The sequence below is a fragment of the Streptopelia decaocto genome (genome assembly GCF_964273445.1).
Source record: "Streptopelia decaocto genome assembly, chromosome: 4".
In the NCBI taxonomy this organism is placed as follows: Eukaryota; Metazoa; Chordata; class Aves; order Columbiformes; family Columbidae; genus Streptopelia; species Streptopelia decaocto.
Genome location: NC_138658.1, coordinates 75,600,162 through 75,619,728, shown reverse-complemented (window position 1 = coordinate 75,619,728; position 19,567 = coordinate 75,600,162). Strand labels below are relative to the sequence as shown.

The window sequence follows — 19,567 nt, the reverse complement described above, 5'->3', positions numbered from 1 at the left end:
ATTGAACCATCTTGGTGGGCAAAATCCCCGGTGGGTGCTGGAAGGTCTAAGGGGAACTGACCTTCACTGTGCTCTTGGGAGTCAAATGCCCAGCCCTAATTTGGATTTTACTCCCATTGCCCTTAGAACTCTTCATAAGCAATTAAACTAAAGTGGAAATAAGACACAAATTGGTGCTTGGAGGATGTTTTTCTAGCTTGCATCTTAGTTTGTTTCTTCATGGGTTTTGCTTATGCATTTATCAACTTTCAAAGGCTACAGATTCCGGAGGATTTAGGGCTGAATTAAAGACTAATTCTTCACTCCAAGTATTTATTTAGAATTACAAGATTGGACTGAGTTTTCACTTGTTAAAGCATTAATGCAATCTGGATTGAGCTGTTGTCCCTGCAGTGTGGTGCTGATGGGGATTTTCTGTCTTTACATTGCAGCCCATATTTGCATGCAAGAGTACGCGAAATTCTGTCTGACTGTGCCTTACCGATTTCAGTTCTGACTTTCTCTGTTGTGGGTTCCTATATCTTCAAGGAAATCGAAAGTAAGTTAAATTTTTATTCTCTGGAATATTTAGTGGATGAAAAACAAAATCTGAGGAAGATTTTGCTAAAAAAATAGCCAAGTTCTGGATAATTTCACAAATACTATGTGTACCTCCCACCACACCAAGAGCTCAGATTTCCTCAATGTTAGATTGAATTCATGGAAAACCCTGATCAAATAAGGCTGAGTGAAGTTTTTTCTCTAGACAGATTATTCCAGTGTGTCTTTTCATTTCAATGTAATTTAAAGTATATATCCCTTTCAATAAGGGGAGCCACAATTTCTAGCAAAGAACAAAGGGCAGAGTAATTAGCAGGCAGGAAGGGTTGTTGCCAGCCATACAGACATAGAGATGATGATCCCAGCCTGTCCTCTTTGTCTCCAGCTTACGTTTTCCTCATTTAGGTGAAATGGTGCAGAGCATCTGGGCAGTTTAAGTTACACAAAGAAATCTAAAAATGAGGCGTCATTCATTGGCCAAATAGATCAACTTTTCCATATCAGGAAGCGTTAATGGGGACAGGAATTGCATTGTCCTGTGGTGACGTGAGTGGGTGATGGTGAGGAAATGTATGGAAACAAATAAGAAATGGCTTTTTTTTTTCTGTGATGGCCATTCCATCCAGTTGGATTGTATAATGTGTGGCCATGTGCGATTTATCCCTAGCCATGGATTTCTTCCAATGGCAGGAAAGTAGGGGCATTTTAGACTAAAATGCCTTGCACAGCTTGTTGGATGTGAGGAAGTTTTTAAATGCCTCTGTCAGTTGATTAACTGAGCAGGAGGAGTACGCTGCTAGTTAGAAATAAGGTTTTCTAATCTAAAAATGCCTCACATCTGTGGGAAAACAAGTTTCCCTCTTTTGTTTTGCTCAAATATATGTAATGTCCCGCTAGAACGAGCAGTAATCTGTCAAATCAGGATGGCAGCCAAGTTCTAAGGGGATGGAGGAAAACAAAATAAACTAAACCAGCCAGATGAGCCCATCTTCTATGGCCTTCTGGCTCCCACGTGCCAGAGCATCACGCCTGGCTTGCCGTGTTGCTTCCCCATAGTTTGTGGTGTGCATGAAACATTGAGTCTATGTGATAGCTGGACAAGAAGGTGCCTCCTAACATCATTCTCCTCATCTTTCCAGTGTCGAAATTTAACTACAACACCTCTGAGAGCTTGTTCATGCTGGCCCCGGTCCAGTCCCTGTCCATCGGGTCAGTGATGAGCGCCATGGGGCTGGGGTTCCTTCTGTCCATGCTCTTCTTCATAGAGCAGAACATCGTGGCGTCGCTCACAAATGCACCGGAGAACAGGTAATGCTTTCGGTACCCCTCATCCTTTGTGGAGGGATGTCCTTGAGTCTCTTTCCCAGCACTTCTTGTCAAAAGTTTGTCTTGAATATCAGGATATTTGTAACATGTTCTGGAGAACTACTGTTGTCACAGATGAAAGTAACTCTACTGCTTAACTCCTCGCCATCCCCAAAACCCAACGTTGTGGCAGTGAGCCAAAAATACAAAGCGTCAATTAGCTCATCACTTCAATCTGTTTCTTCTTTACCAATGTATGAATGTTATATAGATATTTTGTATGATTTGAGGTCTGTGGGTGTACCTCCAGGTATTTAGGGTGTGTCTGACCCATGTGGATACTTGCACTGCGCTTACAGTACAGAGGAGTTATTGAAAATGGAAAGACAATGACCTGCACGAATGTCATAGCACGATACGCTGCAGTTCAGCATCAGAAAATAAGAGTTTGGAGCCGTTAGTCTCCAGCTGAAAAGGTGGAAGTAAAACAGTATGTCCAGTATCTCATATGTCTGATTTACGTGCAAACTTGTGTTGAGATGTTGCACTATTAAAATATTCCCTCTGTTTTTGTGCCAGCTGCAATCAGATATGATATCAAGAATGAACGCATATGACTCTTTTTCCAGGGAAACCACAATGTCTCAGAGGATTTTTTGCTAATGTAATGCGTGGGAGGGCTCTCTCCTTGCATAAAATACATTAGCATTCTCCCTGGTGTAGCTGGAGTGACACGGAGAAAAGACAAGCTCAAATCCAGTTACGCTAATTTGGTTTCCTTTGACCACATGATTTTTCCTCTTATCTTTATTATATCCCTTTAAGTGAAGTGTTGCATAAATCTGTAATGTAAGTGGGTCATCTCTTTCCTAATACAAGTTGGTGTTTTCCACTAGGATGTCTTTAAGGAATGTAAAATATTATTTGGAGCTCTTCGTAGTGTTTTTCATAATGCCTTGTTACAGGCCTGAGCTTATGCTGATCAGGTATTAGGACATGGGCTTTTAGAGACAGGAAAACTACAACTTGACATCTTCTGTTTGTGATACCATCACAGAATAAAAATACCATCATCTAGACAAGCTACATGGAGAACGTGCTGTTTGGTGTCTTACCAAATGTAGTGATATCCTCCTGTAGGAAAAAGAAAGGGGGGGGAAAGATGTTTGCCTGAAAGAACACTGATGTGCCTTGGTAAAGAATAAACAGAGGAGGCTTATGGGACAGTCCAAGGAATACTGTGCTGGTTGGGGAGTGTGAAGGTAATTCAGGATAAGGTACATAGATATCTGTGTGTTGAGCTAGACAAGCTCAATGGAGCCTGTCTGCTGGTCAAAGCAGGTGTGGACTACATCCAGTGCTGCAAGCCTGCTGGGACCAAACAGTGTTCCAAGGGGGCTAAAATGATGCTGCTGTTACATATATGGCCTTTGTACATAGAATATCCTCTAAAAGGGCAGATGGGACAATCAAAAGATAACCCTGGGGATGCTGGAGATGCTTTTGCTCTGAGAAAGCAGCACGTGAGCAGGGGCTGTGCTTTCGAAGTGTGAGCCAACGCAGGAAGCGTGTTTACAATCCCACCCTTCCTGCCAGCACCTTCCAGCTTCAGAGGCTTTGCAGTGTAGACATCTACCTGACCTGGTCACCCTGTGGCCACCTCCTCACTCAATGGACTTGAGCGCTTCCAAGTGAGATGAGTCGTCTTCTTCCAAAACCAAACCCCACCCAAGATTTCTGCTGCCTGAACAATGACATCTGCTGTTCTTTGACACAGATGTTTTGTTGTAGAACATGTTTACAGGGTCATGTCTAATAGCTCCATGCACCTCTCATCCTACAGCATCTCTGGCTCCAAGTCTCTGAATGGAGTTTGCTTGGGTGGCATTAAGACACCTAAATGGTGTTTCTTGCCAGTTTGAAAGTGCCAGGCAGAAACACAGTTATAGACCTTTAAGTATCAACCTCTGAGTGCTGAATCCTTCCCCAGCCTTTTTCTAAACTTATTGCATCCAAGTGGCTGGCACCAGATGGATGTATTCAGGAGAGGGGCAGACCTTGCAAAAACATGGCAAGGTTGAACTAGATGTGAGTTCAATGTTACCAGCTACTCTCTGTGTCATCCTTGTGAAACTGTCATCTTCCTTGGTGAATGCTGACAGTTTCCCCGTAATCCCAAGAAAGAAAATGTAGAGGCTACCCTGTATGCACCAAAGTTAGGAGCTTATCTCCTTGGTTCCCAACCAAGGAGAAGCTGAAGTCTAATGAATTCATGTCCTATTTTCTCATTGTGCAGTAGCAATTACATAATCAGGGGATTACTGCAGCATACTGAGCACGTGTTCTGCTTGTGAGGAAAGAGAGAAATCGGGGTTAAAAACAAGACGGGGGGGAAACTTCAGTATCAGTAGTTCGGCAATGCGTGCTCAGGTTTCTAACCACTCCCTGCATGGAATGGATAGATATGAGGAAAAGTTTTACACTGAGGGTGGTGAGAGCCTGGCCCAGGTACCCAGAGAGGTGGTGGATGAACCATCCCTGGAGACATCCCAGGCCAGGCTGGACGGGGCTCTGAGCAACCTGAGCTGGTGAAGATGTCCCTGCTCATGGCAGGGGGGGCACTGGGGGAGCTGGGAAGGTCCTTTCCAGCCCAAACTATTCTGTGATTCTATGGACTCTCTGAGCAAGTACACATGTATATTTTGAGTGGACTCTGCAATAAACGTAGCAGTAAAATGCTGGTGAAATTTTAATGGGCTGTTATTTTAGTGGGTTGCCTTTTCTGCTCAGCGTTGTTCTTTCCAGGAGATGACTGCTTTGGGAGCAAACTATCAAGTTTCATTACCTTTCATGTTCGTGTAACACAGGCTGTGAAGCAGGAGGAGTGTGAAATTGCTCTGTGCACAGAAGTGCACTTCGGTGTTCAGCATTCAAGCTCAGGTTCAGCAAGGGCAGCCTGCTATTGTTTGCACCGGGTGTAACTGCTGTCAACAAAAACCTCATTTCAGGTTGGTGAAGGGAACAGCTTATCACTGGGACCTCCTGCTCGTTGCGCTGATCAACACAGGGCTGTCACTCTTCGGCCTCCCATGGATCCACGCTGCCTTCCCTCACTCCCCAATGCACGTCCGCGCCCTGGCCTATGTGGAGGAGAGGGTAGAAAATGGACATATCTACGAGACGTAAGTAGGAATTGTCTTGGATCTCTTTGGTTTGACTTGTGGTTTCCTAATCCCTTGGGTACAGCGGGTTACGCGGTTGGGGAGTTAGCTGTCATCTTGAAGGCCTGCAAGATACGAAGGGAGATGTGCCAAATGAAGCCACCTCAGGTAGTGACCTTGCTTCATCCCCCTCACCAAAGTGCTTATTTTAAGACTGACACAGATTTCTGTCTACAACTGCCTGAAAGGAGGGGTTTGGTCTCCTTTCCCGAGTGGCAAGTGATAGGACAAGAGGAAATGGCCTCAAGTTGCACCAGGGGAGGTTGAGGTTGGATCTTGGGAACAATTTCTTCCCCAAAGGGCTGTTGGGCATTGGAACAGGCTGCCCAGGGCAGTGCTGGAGTCACCATCCCTGGAGGGGTTTAAAAGGTGTTTAGATGAGGTTCTTAGGAACATGGTTTAGTGCTAGAGTTAAGTTATGTTTGGATTCGATCTTGAGGGTTTCTTCCAACCAAAATGATTCTCTGATCAGTGGCTGGCGTCAACCTGCAGGGGTTCAGCCCGCTCTGATGCAGATTGTCCTCTGGAGGGATCAGCCAGGGCCTTTTTTGGGGCTTAACCTTGTGGAAAGCTGAGGAGATGCTTTGGCCAGATCTTTCCAGATGTCTTCACCAGAAAAAATCCAGCCTGATTCATTGCCTGAAACCTGTCTGGTGGTTATTACAAAGGGCAGGAAAAATGCAGCATTATTTCAGAGCTCCCATAGCATCTTCCGCCACGTTTCAGGAAGGCGAGATGCTTATTAAATTTTCTTGTTTCTTAAACAAAAGCGACTGTGGAGCTGTGCTTGGGTCACGGCATTCTATTTAAGACCAACTTGTTTTTCTGTTCTGAGTTGTCCAGCATGCTCCTACCAGACGCCTATTTAAAAAATAAAGATTAAAAAAAAATTCTCATGAAACCTGCTCCAAAATAGAGATTATCTGGTCTGTTTGATCTCAATATGTTACAACTGAGTGTTTTCACCTCAGAAGTGGTAATTTCCACTCACATGCCATTAGTCCTATTATCCTGTCTTGCTTTCCATTTTCAGAGTTGCCACTTATCAAAAGTGAGGCTACGTGGTCATTTACTTTGGGGGATGAAGTGTGTCTGTCTTTTAATTTTGGTCTTGCCTTCACGCTGTTCTTGTTGCCAGCTGGCACAGCTGCTTTTTTGGGTCTGTGATGGACAGATTTCACCTTCTACATCTGGAAATAGCCAAGTCCTGCTGCTCCCTGCGATGCTTTTCCAAATCTTTCCTGGAAGATTAGTCCCTTGGGCTCATATTCCCATTAGTATGTGTTGGTGTTAGTTGCTGCCACAACTATATCTTTGTCTTAAGTCAATGCTAAACCCTATTTAAAACAAAAAAGGCAACTTTGTAATTTGAGTTCTGTAGGATTTTAATCCACGCCCTTGCTCCTGGCATCCATGATTTGCTCTGGGATATCTCTGCTCTCCATTTCTTTGTGAGATGTGTAATTTACGCTTTGAAACTCGTGTGCCAAACCTTCCCCTGTGTCTTCTGTTGTCAATTTTAATACCTGGTGGCTTTTTTCCTGTGTTGCCACCGTCTTTATTCTGTGCTCTGGCTTCTCCTTGACAAAGTCTGGTTCCCTGCCTGAATTAAGGGCTACTTTCTGCCCTTGTCCCCTGTTCCTTCACACAGCTCCCCTAAAAGAGCATTTGGTGATGCTCACTTAGATATGGCTCTGGATATTATCCTGAAAGAGCTGCGGGATGCCCCAATCTCACTAAGTGTCTTCCCTCCCGGCACAGCTCTTCCTCTGCTGGAGGCAAATCGGTACGTCAGTGAGTGCTGTGAACCCGATATTGGGAGTGAAGAGGGGAACGAGGATTTACTTCATTATTTGAACTCCCTCTGAGACCGAAGCTTTTTGTTCTCTGCGAAACATTGAGCTATAAACAGGAGGCTCGGAGCGATGTTGTCTTTTTTTTTTCTTTTAGCCAGCTCTGCTGAAAAACGTCCTGAAGCTCAATTATTATAGAAAATCAGGAGCTCTTTCAGCACTGGCTCCCTTGGCAGCCTCCTCTCCTGCACTCGAATCAAAGCGCTAAGTGAGGATGATGATGTAAACAAGAATAAAGATCTGTCACAACGAGAGTAAAACTTTCTTCTCCCCTGTAGAGTAACCACTTGAGTTTCATGTGGCAATCTGCAAACATGCTCTCGTTACTCATACGGAGGAGGCTGGGAATGAATGGCTAATCCTGTGCTAGCTGTATTTAAAGGATCCTGGGGAAATGAGCCTGGATCATGCTCTTTAATCTCCATTAACTAATTCATTGCAGCACAAGCTTTCTGGCACTGCTTCCTCAAGGGCCAAAACAGTTTCTGAACACATACAAATTACAAGGCGTCTTCTATTGACTTAATGTGACTGCTCTTGATATCCTTACTTTGGAAACAAGGAAGGTGCTAGAACTGGCAGAAGACTGAGGCTGGTCTTCTGAGACCAGCTGGGGCTGGGAACTTAAGCTTTAAGGATCACAAGTTGTGTCAATTATGAGCAATTTAAACTATATTCTGCTAAGAAATTCCACACTACTTTAATACGTGGTGTTAGCAGGAGCTGGCAGTAGTTAGTTGCAGTGGATCTTGTCTATGATCGAACTCCAGTTCTGCGATTGCTGCATCCCCAAGAGATGACAGGCAGAAAATTGCATGAACTTCAAAAATCCATTACCGAAGGGCTGCTACTCTGGGCTTTTCTTGTACTTGCACGCTTGCATCTGGTAGAAATGAGGTGGCTGTATATCTGATTTTGATCCTGACTTTGCTTTCCAGGAACCTAGCAGGCTTTTGCAAGCTCAGACTGATGCTTGCAGGCTTTGATTTGATCCAGTGGGTTTGATTTTTGCCGGAAATGCTGCTTCTGCACCTTGCCTGATGATGAAGCCAGGGGAGCTCTTGCTGTACCTGGATGAGGCTAAATCAATTAGTGCATCGTTTCGCTCCTACGTTACTGGGCCACTTGAGAGGCTCATAGTGGTTCTGGTAGGGGCTTTACCAGTCCTTGTTGGACTGTCCAATTACTCTGAATTAGCACTCGCAGTTGTGCTTTAAGCTGCTTGGCTCTGTCATCTCCAAGACTTCTGTTTTGTGGTGAAACAGACCTGAAGGCAGTGAAAAGGGTGCCGAGCTATATCCATCCAGGTGATGTCCCAGTTCTTCTGGATCTGGCAAGGACAGTCTGAAGAGTGAAGTGCATTAGGAAAAGTGTGGCCAGCAGGTCAAGGGAGGTTGTTCCTCCCGCTCTGCTCTGCCCTGGTGGGGCCACATCTGGAGTTCTGTGTCTAGTTCTGGGATTCCAAGTTTTAAGAAGGACAAGGAATTACTGGAGTGAGTCCAGCAGTGGCTACAAAGATGATGAGGGGTCTGGAGCATCTTTCTTATGAGGAGAGACTGAGAGAGCTGGGGCTGTTCAGCCTGGAGAGGAGAAGCTGAGAGGGGATCTCATTAATGGTGATAAATCTCTTCAGGGTGGGTGTCAAGAGGATGGACCAGACTCTGTTCAGCAGTGCCCAATGACAGGATGAGGGACAATGGGCACAGATTGAAACACAGGAGGTTCCATCTGAATATGAGGAGAAACTTCTTCACTTTGAGGTACCAGAGCCTGGCCCAGGCTGCCCAGAGAGGTTGTGGAGTCTCCTTCTCTGAGACATTCAAACCCGCCTGGACACGACCTGGTGTGATCTGCTCTGGTGATCCTGCATTAGCAGGGGGCTTGGACTTGATGATCTCCAGAGGTCCCTTCAATCCCAACCAGGCTGGGATTCTGGGATCCTGCTTTCCTTCAGCTTCTCTAGGCATTGGTAGGGACTTCTTGATATGGGAGACTTGCAAGAGGATCTGAAAAAAAAACATATTTGGAAGGAGGAAAGATGTGGTTTCTGTTCTTTAAACCTATCTGAGTTTGAGGGGGTGAGTTACTTAGAGGTTAACATCTCCTGTGGCTCTTCTGTGCATCCTCTTTTGGTAATCCTAGATAATATATGATCTGTCCCATTATACACAAAGGAATTCAAGTGTACTCAGGATTTTGGGTTCTGTTTGTGATCTCTGTTGTTTCTTAGGTCTGATGGCTTTTCGTGATCCAAACCCTGAGAGCAAGCCTTAGGCTGTTACCCTCGCCCTCTAAATAATAGCTCTAATGCCCTCTAAATAAATAGTTCAAGGCTCCTTCATCCCCACAGCTTCACTGTGCTCTTGAATGTATGAACAGATTTGAAATTCAGCCTGATGTTACTTGTAAGCCAGACTCCCAAAAACTTAATATTGAAAGAATTTGCTGGGAAGCAGTCACTTTTAGGACAGAAGGGGTTCTGAAGTCCCAACAGAGCGCATGCAAATGTCGAAATGTGTTTGGGTAGCTCTCATGGCTGTTTGTGTTAATTGTCAGCATATTTTGTGCACAGGGTTAATTTGGAATATGAGGTCTCATGTCCAGGGAACGAGGCCACTGGATGACGCCAAAACAGCCCGTGGACAAGAATTTGTCTTGATTATAGTGGGATTTGCTCACTAACTTATCCACTGAATTTAATTTATCTTCTAAAAAAAGTTATATTAAGAATCACCCTTTTCTCCATTATAAATAGTCTTGAAAGATGAGTTTTCTTTCCTCCTATTGTTTCTGGTATTTTGTTTTAAACTAGGAGATGCTCACAGGTTTAGTTGAAATGAAATTAAGTAAAAACAAAGCAACCTCCCCTCACCCCCCAAGTAGGCTCTGAAATTTGCTGCATGTTTTCTTGTCAGGCTTTTTTCCTCCATTGTGAAAAAAATCAATCTGTGGTCTGTCAACTCTGGAAAATTTGCATTAATTAATTACATGTTTTGCATGTTAATAGGCAATTTGCAGTGCAACTGCTATTATACACAGCAGAATTAAATTTTTGAGCTCCCCGAGTAGTGTTCTCAGCTTTCCCTCCCATGTAAACAAGGAGATCCTCATATACATCAAAATTGCTGACTCGAACTTGAGAGCCTGCAGACTTATTTTTGTTCGAGAGGCTCATTAGTTCCTGTAGAAGTTGATGAGTTTTCTTTTGGATCAAAGCCAGCTGGGTAAATTGAGGAAAGGATTACTGCCCAGAAAGAGGAGTCTTGCCTGGCCTTTTTTTTCGTTCGATGTGCTAAACAGAATTAGTTTAGAGGGCAATTTAGTTCAGGATGGGATCTGTGGAGCTCTGCAGAAGGGGAATTTGGCCTTTTTCCAGCTGCTGGGTTTGAGCTGTGGATTAAGCGCCTGGCCCGGGTCCAGCGGAGCTCGCTCTGCCTTCTCGGGCCAGAACCGCTGATCTCAGTGCCGCGGGGACGAGTTTCCCTTTCCCCCGCAGCACGTGTCCTGCAGCTACGCGGAGCAGGGAGCCCCAGCCGTAAGCTTTACGTGGATGCTGGGATATCATCCCGCTCCTTTAATCCTTGTTTTCTCGCTTTCAGGATTGTGAGTGTGAAGGAGACGCGGCTGACGAGTCTCGTGGCAAATTTCTTGGTTGGCCTCTCGCTTCTGCTCCTCCCTTTACCTCTCCAGTGGATCCCAAAGCCCGTTCTCTACGGCCTCTTCCTCTACATCGCGTTGACCTCCATAGATGGGAACCAGCTCTTTGAGAGGGTGGCTCTCCTGCTCAAAGAACAGGTACGTGGACCAGAACACCAGCCTGCTGGAGCAGAAAATGAAATTTGATTTACAGCCTTGGAAGCAAAACGTGCCAGGAAAGCTGCTGGTGTTGGGAACAGTGTTACCCACAAAATTCATGTTCTCAAGAGGCTGATTTCCAGCTCCAACCTGCACTTCATATCCATTTCACTTTCTGTGCAAAGAGGGATTGAAACTTGTTCTCTATGTGAGCCTGGCTGCCACCGAGACATGAGCAAGAGAAATCTTTCCATTACAGCAGACAAATGAGTGGGAGAATAACGCAGTGTGCAACAACAAAAGTGGTGTGGTTATTGTTGGGTTAAAAAGAGGTGGTAGCTGAATTTGTAGAATTGCACGGTGTCTCATCTGTCCTTTAAATTCTGCATAAAGTGCTTTCTGCTTTTCACTGCTACGAAAGCATTTGAGTTTTCTTGTTCAGAGTAATGTAGTCATTCTCTTTTCAATCTAAGAATTGCTCTGGAGCAATTCCAGAAGGTAAAAATGAGTGCGTGGATGGAGCCAGGATTCCTGCTACCAGTCAAGACACCCCCTAAACTGTGTAGAATACAAAAATATATTCAAAGAAACTGCTGCTCACTGAATGTAGGGTGTTTGTAAGTTTTAAAACCCCACTGTGATGTCTGTCAGCTGCAGGGTAGACACATTCTAAAATTAAAAATAAAAGTAATAAAAGCACATGCATAATGTCAGTAAATGGTGATCCTTGATTTCACCAACAAAGCTTCAGAACAGGTATCTTTTTTGCTGTATTTTACACTTTCATTTTGACTCGTGTGGAGTATCACGGGATGGGATTTTATAATAACTCTGAGTTGTTTGCATTATTGAAACCCTTCTGATGTGGGATGAAAACGAACCTGGAAGATCTGTTTTCAAGCCATCTCTATTACGAGCGCTGAGGAGGTGTTGGTTTGCAGTGTATGTGGTACCTGGGAGCAATAAGAGGTGTCCAGCTCACCCCTTATGAAATGAGGTTCAGGGGCTTAATAAGGCTCAAATTTGGCTCTGCATCTCTGCTAATCTATCTTGATCTTTGATATTACATCCCAGAGATTAAAAGTGTGAAATCGAGGTAAAGATTACATTTGTCATGTCAATTTTTGAAGAAGGATTGAATAGTTACTGATGCATGTGGAATATTACTGGTCTTAGTACCAATTATGTGTGGAATTTTCCAGGCTTCGGTTTGGGAAATTAAAAAAGTGTTCTCAACTATGGAGATCTCCCTTTTCTGGAAACCTTTTAATGAGTCATGGCAGGATTTGAAATCCATTGAGTCTGTATTGGTGCCAGCAGACAGTCGCTCATAGTCTTCATTGATGTATAGACAGTGAGTCAAAGCCTGTGCTCAGACATGAGCAAGTAACTGTCAGAAGAAACCACGAGTGATATTTAGCCTATTAATGTCACTTTTTTCCTCTCTTTATTTTATTATTTTTGCAAAAATGGAGTACAGCCTCCTTCCACACCTCTGCAATCTGAGATCGTGGTCTTCCCCTATTGGGGTTCAGCCAAGAACTGGGACCAGCAGAGGACAGGAGGCTGTAAAATAATGAGAAGATGGGTTGCAGGTGGAAAAACCATCCAGCAGTTAGAGCCCCCAAATGCATCTGCTCACTCTCACCCCCCTGCGCACCCCCACAGGCACTTCACGTGTTGCTGCAAAGCCCTGATAATCCTGCTCAGGGGAATCTCATTACTGTACTTATCAAGATATTTTCCTTGCACTCCAGATGCTCCCGAAGGTGATCTCAGCTGGGTGGTGCGTCTTTTCTTCCCCACGTTTCTAGTGCCCAGTCATCTGCTGAGTGTTGGTGCCAACGCTGTGGTTTAAGGCACTTGTTTTAACCCTACGAAACCTGCGTTCAGCTGTTGGACCTATTAAGGACTCTAATGTTGATGGACTATTTGTGCACGTTGACTTCCTAAAAACCCTTGTGTTCAAAAGCCTGTGACACATTCTGCAGTTGCAAGTCCAGGTCACTGCATATCTAACATGTAACTCTTCTCTTCCCAGACTGCCTATCCTCCAACACATTACATCCGCAGAGTGCCCCAGAGGAAGATCCACTATTTCACAGGCCTGCAGGTCCTGCAGCTCCTCATCCTCTGTGGTTTCGGCATGTCACCGTTGCCCTACATGAAGATGATCTTCCCGCTCATCATGATAGGAATGATCCCCATCAGGTATGAAGTGTGTCTGCCTTTTTTATTTCTGTCTCTGATGCACTTTGCCTTGAGACTTGGACTGCAGGAGGTCTGAGAGGTCCAAAAGGGCATCTGGTACTTTCCTGAGTAGCCAGATCTTGGAAATGGGTGATGGTGGAACCTCTTCTTCACCAGCTGCTCAGGCTGGAGGAGGAATAGCGCAGGAAATCTGTCATTTCACTGATGCTGGATGTTGCACAAAGTGTTCTGGGCTGGCAGGTGCTTTTCTTACAGCTAGCAGAGAGGTAAATAAGTCTCCTCTTGCAGTTTGAGATGCCTGAGGCATTTGATGATCCTTATTGCTATGCAACTTGATTTCTGAAGGGCTGTGCTTAGAGCAGAGCTAGAAACTTTCCCAAAGGGGAATCTTTATCTCTTACCTTACAGACCTGCAGTGCAGGATCCTGTTGCAAATGATCCTTTAGGTCAAACTGACCACATCTAGTCTTAAAATTTATCTTCAAAAACAGAAGAACCCCACAATGTCTTGCAGTCTTGAGAGAGAACCATTGAGAAATTTAACTAATTCATTCCTTAATGTTCATTACCAGTGACTGCCCATCATTCTCCGGTTAAATCATTCATGCTCTCCATCCTTTGGTTATAATGAGAAGTCATAATAAGATTGTGGAAGGAACAGATCTGTTTCCAGTCCATTTGATTATTTTTAGGTCAGCATGGTATTCAGTGATATCTGGTTGCCTTTGAGCTTGCAGTCTCAGAGACTTTGTCTGATCTCAAAGTTCAGGGCTATCAAGGTGATAATTTGCCAAGGCAGCTGTTGTGGTGTTTTCCTTGGGTGATAAAGGCGGGCCCAGTTCTTTCTAAAACAAAAGCAAATGTCAAAACTACCATGGATTTCAACAGGATCAGGTTAGAGCTATTTGGACTGGATTTTTAAAGATAAACAAAATCTTGGAAGACACTGGGATTATTGTTCCTATGGTGAGAGTCTCTCACCCACCCTTCACACGGGCGTCACTTGGGTGACTGGTTAAGTGGCTGGTAAATACTCCAACTGTGTGCAGTGCTGGCTGATTGACTCTTGTGAGAATTGCAAGTCCCCACACGGAGCAGCTCGGTACAGAAAAGAAAATGTGGGGCCCTCTGCCAAACATTCAAATATCGGGCAGAGTGGAATAAGCAAAATTAATGTGGAGAGAGTGATGTCAAAGAACCTGATTTTGTAATAAGAGCTAATTTAGCGCTGCAAATATCTTCTTTTGAGTAAATAAGATGTTGTCATCTTATACTAGCTCTGCTAACTCATTTGAGAGCAGATTTTTCTAGTAGCTGGATAACCAACCCTGCTGTGAGGGGGAACATGGTGCTACCTGGCACAATGTAGAAGTTTGCTCTTGGTTTTCCTTTCTCTGACATCTTTTGCTTTTGTGTTGTTTTGGGGGGTCCAGCTGAGGAGGCAGCACCATGATGCATGAGTTCTGGAGTTAACAATGACTTTTTCACAGGGTTTGGCACTCTGAATAGATGAGACAGAGTAGAAGAAATGAAATATCTTTTTTTTTAAGTGAAGTGAAGGGAGGAAGAGGAGATGGGAGAGTAGCCAGGGGTCAAACTCAAGAATCAAACCCAGATGAGTGAGTCATGGCTCAGTATCCCATCCAGAAAACCAGCCATGTTACTTGTCTGTCTCCCAGCCACATTTCCATCTGTCTGACTGCATTAGACGCATGATTTGCACTGTCAGTCGTGAGGGACAGTCTTTTTTCACTGGTGTAGCGTTAATGTGAAAGATAATGGATTTAAATGTCTTCTCATGATTGCACTGAAGAACAGCCTGTTGGGAGCAGATGTGATCTCTTTGGGTATCCCCAGCTCCTGGCTTTGATTCAAAACTTTGGGATGACTAGTTTATTTTGTTGCTCAAAGGAAGGATCTTCTTTCCAAGTTTTCTGTGATGTTTATCTGTGCTCTCACAGCTCTCAAGCATTTTATTTCATGACAGGTCTATTTAAGCAGATTCTGGTACTTCTCAGTAGTAAGAGCTGTTTCAGTTCTCTTGCATAGCTATTGAAAAGGCCCGTCCAAGTCTTAAACTGGCTTTCTAGTGCTTTGTGTCTTATTTTAACAGCTGAAGAATAGTTTCCTTTGTTAAGCAAAGTGTCAAACTTAATATGCAATAGGATTTAACAGGAGAAAATTCATAGCATATTACAGTGCCGTGCCTTTCTCGCCCAAATATGTTAATTCATGAGGATTTTCTTGCAAACAAGCAAATAGTAATAGAAAAAAAGAAATTAAAATAAGGGAATCACTGTCTTCACGATCCAGTGGAGAATTTGGACACCAGGTGGGGATAAAGTCTTACCAACAGCTGATATATTTGCTGCTTCTCAAAAGACCAAAGCATCTGGGTTGTCTATTAAAATTTCTTTGTGGTGAGAGCTGAAAGAAATGACCTGTGGTACTTGGAGAACTGAAGTGCAAGGCAAATAACCCTCAAGTGCAGGATTTCGAGTGAGCACTGTGAATTTAGAGCCTGTTTCTCCAGTGGGCTCTCAATGCCTGGTGTTGACAGTGTTGTAATGAGCATAAGGCTGTATCAGGTGGGGTTCGAGTGTTGGGAAAGTGGTGAAGAAGGCAGAAATTAAAGTGATTCTTGGCAAAGTAACCCATCCACTAACAAACCGGAGGCGGCAGGAAGCTCTTGCCTGGCTCCCCAGCACAAACCAGGACCATACGTGTGGGTCAGGTGCTTTTAAGGCATTGTGGTGACACAGTGCTCTAGGTAAGTGGCTTTTCTCCTGTGAGGATGAGGATGTTCTCTTTCCCCTCAACTGAAACGAGGAGGCTTCTTCCAGGATGAGCCCTGCATTATTATTTCTATTATTATTTCTATAAACACTGCATTTACTTGCAGGATTGGTTGGTTTTACTTTCCCCCATTTCATCTGCCCTTCAGCTGGGCAGATCTGTTACACACATGGACAAACTCAACGGGGGGTCTCTGGACATGCAAAAGGTTTTATGAATAAAAACAAGTACTAATGCTCTCCCTCTTGTTCAATTTCAGGTATAACCTGCTCCCTAGGATCATCGAGGCCAAGTACTTGGATGCTATGGATGCAGAGTATTAAACGGGGTCCTCCGCACATGGAGCAGCGAGGTCGGCTCTTTCGGAGTGGGAAGGCGGCTTTGCCGAGGCGTAGAACAATCTATCTGCAGATCTTTCTTTCACCACTTTCTTTCTGCTCTACTATGGCATTGGCAATGCGCACACATCCAAGACCACTTGAGCGTTGAGGTGTCAGACCAAAACAGCCTTGGACTTGAGAGGCCGAAGCTCTTTGGAGCTGTGAGGCAAGCGAGCTTTATGGAAAATGCTACTTTCCACATCCCAAAACTGGAAACCCCAAAGATCAGCGTGTCCAAAGGGTTGGAGCATGCGTTCTCAGAGTTGTCATGTGTTCCCTTGTTTGAAGGGTGGGGGAAATCTCTTTCTTTTTTAATGCACCACGTCCTTTTCTTTCAGAACACTATAAGGACAGCAACTGACCCTTCTTTTACAGAGCGACAGTCCCATTCTGGCCTTTGAATTCCATTTCCCATTCATCCAGTGTTCCCAAATTGGTATTTTGGGTGGGATGGCCTCATGCTAAACCACTGTCAGGAGAGATTTCTGGCCACCTCTTCAGATGAGCAGGGTTGGAAACAGCTATAAATTGTACTGATAGAATCCACAGCTTTGGATGAATATTTAATTCCTACAAATGAGCTGGAAATGTTCAGAGGTTGGGCTCGCATGGTGATGTTGATGAAACTGCATCTGGGTCTAAGCAATTTGGGAATTCCTTTGGATCTTTCTACTGTTACTTCTTGGTAATCAAACACAAAAGTGTATTTTTGCACAACTCCAATGTTTTTGCTTGCACCCAGAGTCAGATACTGAAACTTGTCAAAGGGCAGTTGTGTTAACGATTGCATATACATATGTACAGTAGTGCCTATGTGTACATATATACATATGGATTTCTGTATATATTTTGCATAGATCTACAAATAGGCCTGATTCTTTCAAAATATCCAAAGTGTTTTGTGCAGTCAGTGTTACCTGTGATGTCTTGACCATACATTTGTTTGCTGCTTCGGTGCTGCTTTTTCTCATTTGAGATATGGTTACTTCTTTTCCTTTAGAAGCTGCTCAGTTACTGGTTTTGTTCATGTGTTTGCTGTCTTCCCATGGCTTGTGACATTCTTCATTCTGTCTTGATGCTCCAACATGTGAATTTTGCATTTAATTTTAATGTACAGCATGCAATGAAACTTTTCCTCTTTCGCCTAATCAATATTTGTTGGTCATTTCATTATTTCTGTTTTGTAGCTAATCTCAAGTTTCCCCCACTCACAGACATTATATTATATTTCTGGATGAATCTAACTTCTGCTGTCTTTTTATATTTCAGTTTATTTAATTTTGCTTGTACTATGGCCAGTTTTCTTATTTGGAGTACTGTGAAACAAGCTGCCCTTTAGTTCAGTGCTTGCCCTTTGCACACTACAGATCACAGGTAAAGTGTTAAAAAATGTGGCCCTCTGAAGATAATTAACTTGCAAAACAGTAGAAACGAGGGAAGAAAGGGAATATAAAATGAAACAAATGTATTATTAACACAGAAGTGTTTCTTACCAATTGCTTACCCAGTAAGTGGTGCAGAGTTCTTATCAGCATGTGCCCTACGAATTGAGTGTCTTCTGCACGACAAGGAAGACTTGACCCTTTAATAAGGGAGGAAGGCATTGGATAAAATTCTCCTATGCTAACACTAAGCCACACTCAAGCCACTGAAGATTTGGTGTATTTGCACTAAATATCAGAAGGTATTTCATCTTAATGTAGCTGCCTACACCTTTAAAACATGTGAAGAAACTAGATTTTCTAATGAAGCCCTTCATCTTTGTATCGATACTTGAGAGCAGTAAGAGCGTCCCCAAGAACGTGGCCAATATCTCCCAGGGCAATTGCAGGACAAAGCGCTCAGCTTAGCAAGCAAAACAGCGTCGCGTGACCTTCGTGTTGCACCAACCGGTTCTTGTAGGACTGCTGGGAAGTCTCAGGGTCAGGACTGACCGCCCCAGGACATCAAAGCAGGTAAATGCCACTCGTTGGGCTCTCAGTCAGTCTCGGAGCAGCAGGGGTAATTCATGCTGTGTCTGATAAGTGGCGTGGCAGCAGGTGTCAACGTGTGCATGGTTTCTGACCGCCTTTGTCAATATTTCCTAGCGTTTGAGTCATTTCTGTGGTGAGATCACCAATAGCCATTACTAAGGTCTACATGTCTAAACGGGGCAGAGTCGACAGGATTTCGGGGCAGTGTCAAAGCGGAGGTGGTAAAAGTATGTCTGATCTTCAGTGAACAGAAAAAGAGCAGGTGACAGCAAACAGTTCAGTACCTGCTGGAAGACAGGGAGTGCTAAGGCCTGGTGATGCTTAAATAACAAGCTTTTCCCATAGATGTCAAGAGTTTTAACCAAAGCTAGAGTGAAAAGCATCATCCTGTGGGTGAGTGAGCTGAGAGGGGAGATTTAGATTAGATATAAGAAAAAATTCTTCTCCATGAGGGTGGTGAGGCACAAGCTGCCCAGAGAGGACGTGGATGCCCCATCCCTGGAAGTGTTCAAACCAGGCTGGATGTGGATTTGAGCCACCTGGTCTGGTGGAGGATGTCCCTGCCCATGGCAGGGGGTTGGAGCTAGATGAGCTTAAAGGTCCCTTCCAACCCAAACCACCCTGTGACTATTAAATGCACATGTCCTGGGGTTGCATTTCTGGTGTCTCAGCTCTTGGCAGGACAAAGTGACCCTGTGGGCTGGTTTGAATCCTGTTTTGGATGCTGTGGCTGGAGAAAGGAGAAGATGTGCCCAAGGGAATGTGGCTCTGGTCCTTTTTGAGGAAGAGCAGAGGCCCTGGGTGCAAGTCCCTCCAGCACAGAGCATGGTGGGGTGAACTGGCATGCAGGTCTTGCCGGAGGAAATAGTTTTGAGATGTACCCTCCATCCCTTCACTTAGAAGGACCAAAAACGTCCTAATTTAAAGCCTCTTTGAAGGCATCATTTTCAGATAGTATCAAATGTTGCTGACATCATTTGAAATCCAGATAACTAAGGGCTTAAATATCCATCACAACTCCTGTTTATATCTTTTTATTACTGTTGCTTTACTTCAACCCTCATGTTTTCTTTGTAGCATCGATAGGACTCTGTTCTGCAGGATTTTCTTTCTCCAGAAATGAGGGGCCAAAGAATTAAGTGATGGGAAACCAGCACAACTCGGGAAAAGAAGTTGTGTTGTCTTACACTGGTTGAACATTTGGACCCTTGTCTTAATACGCGTGTAGAAGTGAGATGTGAGACGTGAGGCCTCTTGGCTTACAAGGGGTTGTGACAACCCTGCAGAGGATTATTTTTCGTGCAAGTACCTTTTCTCTTCTTGTTTGCTTCTGGTTTTGCTGACTGAAGTGCAGGCGTTTCCAGGAAGTCGGCTAATTAGGGAAGGAGAGTTTGTTCAGAGTTGATTGAGCACTTTAATACTTCTGTGAAGGTTTAAGACAATTAGAATGTAAAAGAAGTTTTATTATAAGCTCTTTATATACGCACAATGCT

The 19,567-nt window shown here is 44.1% G+C and overlaps 1 protein-coding gene across 3 annotated transcripts in view; it reads left to right on the top strand.

Moving 5' to 3' along the window:
- SLC4A11 (solute carrier family 4 member 11) overlaps positions 1-17,249 on the top strand; it is a 93,585-nt gene extending 76,336 nt beyond the window's left edge. For 2 of the 3 annotated variants that reach the window (XM_082050376.1, XM_082050375.1), the window contains 6 exons: positions 432-538; positions 1,680-1,848; positions 4,854-5,027; positions 10,519-10,714; positions 12,756-12,925; positions 15,981-17,249. In XM_082050376.1, the coding sequence (XP_081906502.1) occupies positions 432-538; positions 1,680-1,848; positions 4,854-5,027; positions 10,519-10,714; positions 12,756-12,925; positions 15,981-16,044 (880 nt within the window). In that variant the 3' untranslated portion in view covers positions 16,045-17,249. The remainder of the gene's footprint in view (positions 1-431; positions 539-1,679; positions 1,849-4,853; positions 5,028-10,518; positions 10,715-12,755; positions 12,926-15,980) is intronic. The other variant, XM_082050377.1, reaches the window with a different exon arrangement.
- Positions 17,250-19,567: the final 2,318 nt, after the last annotated feature.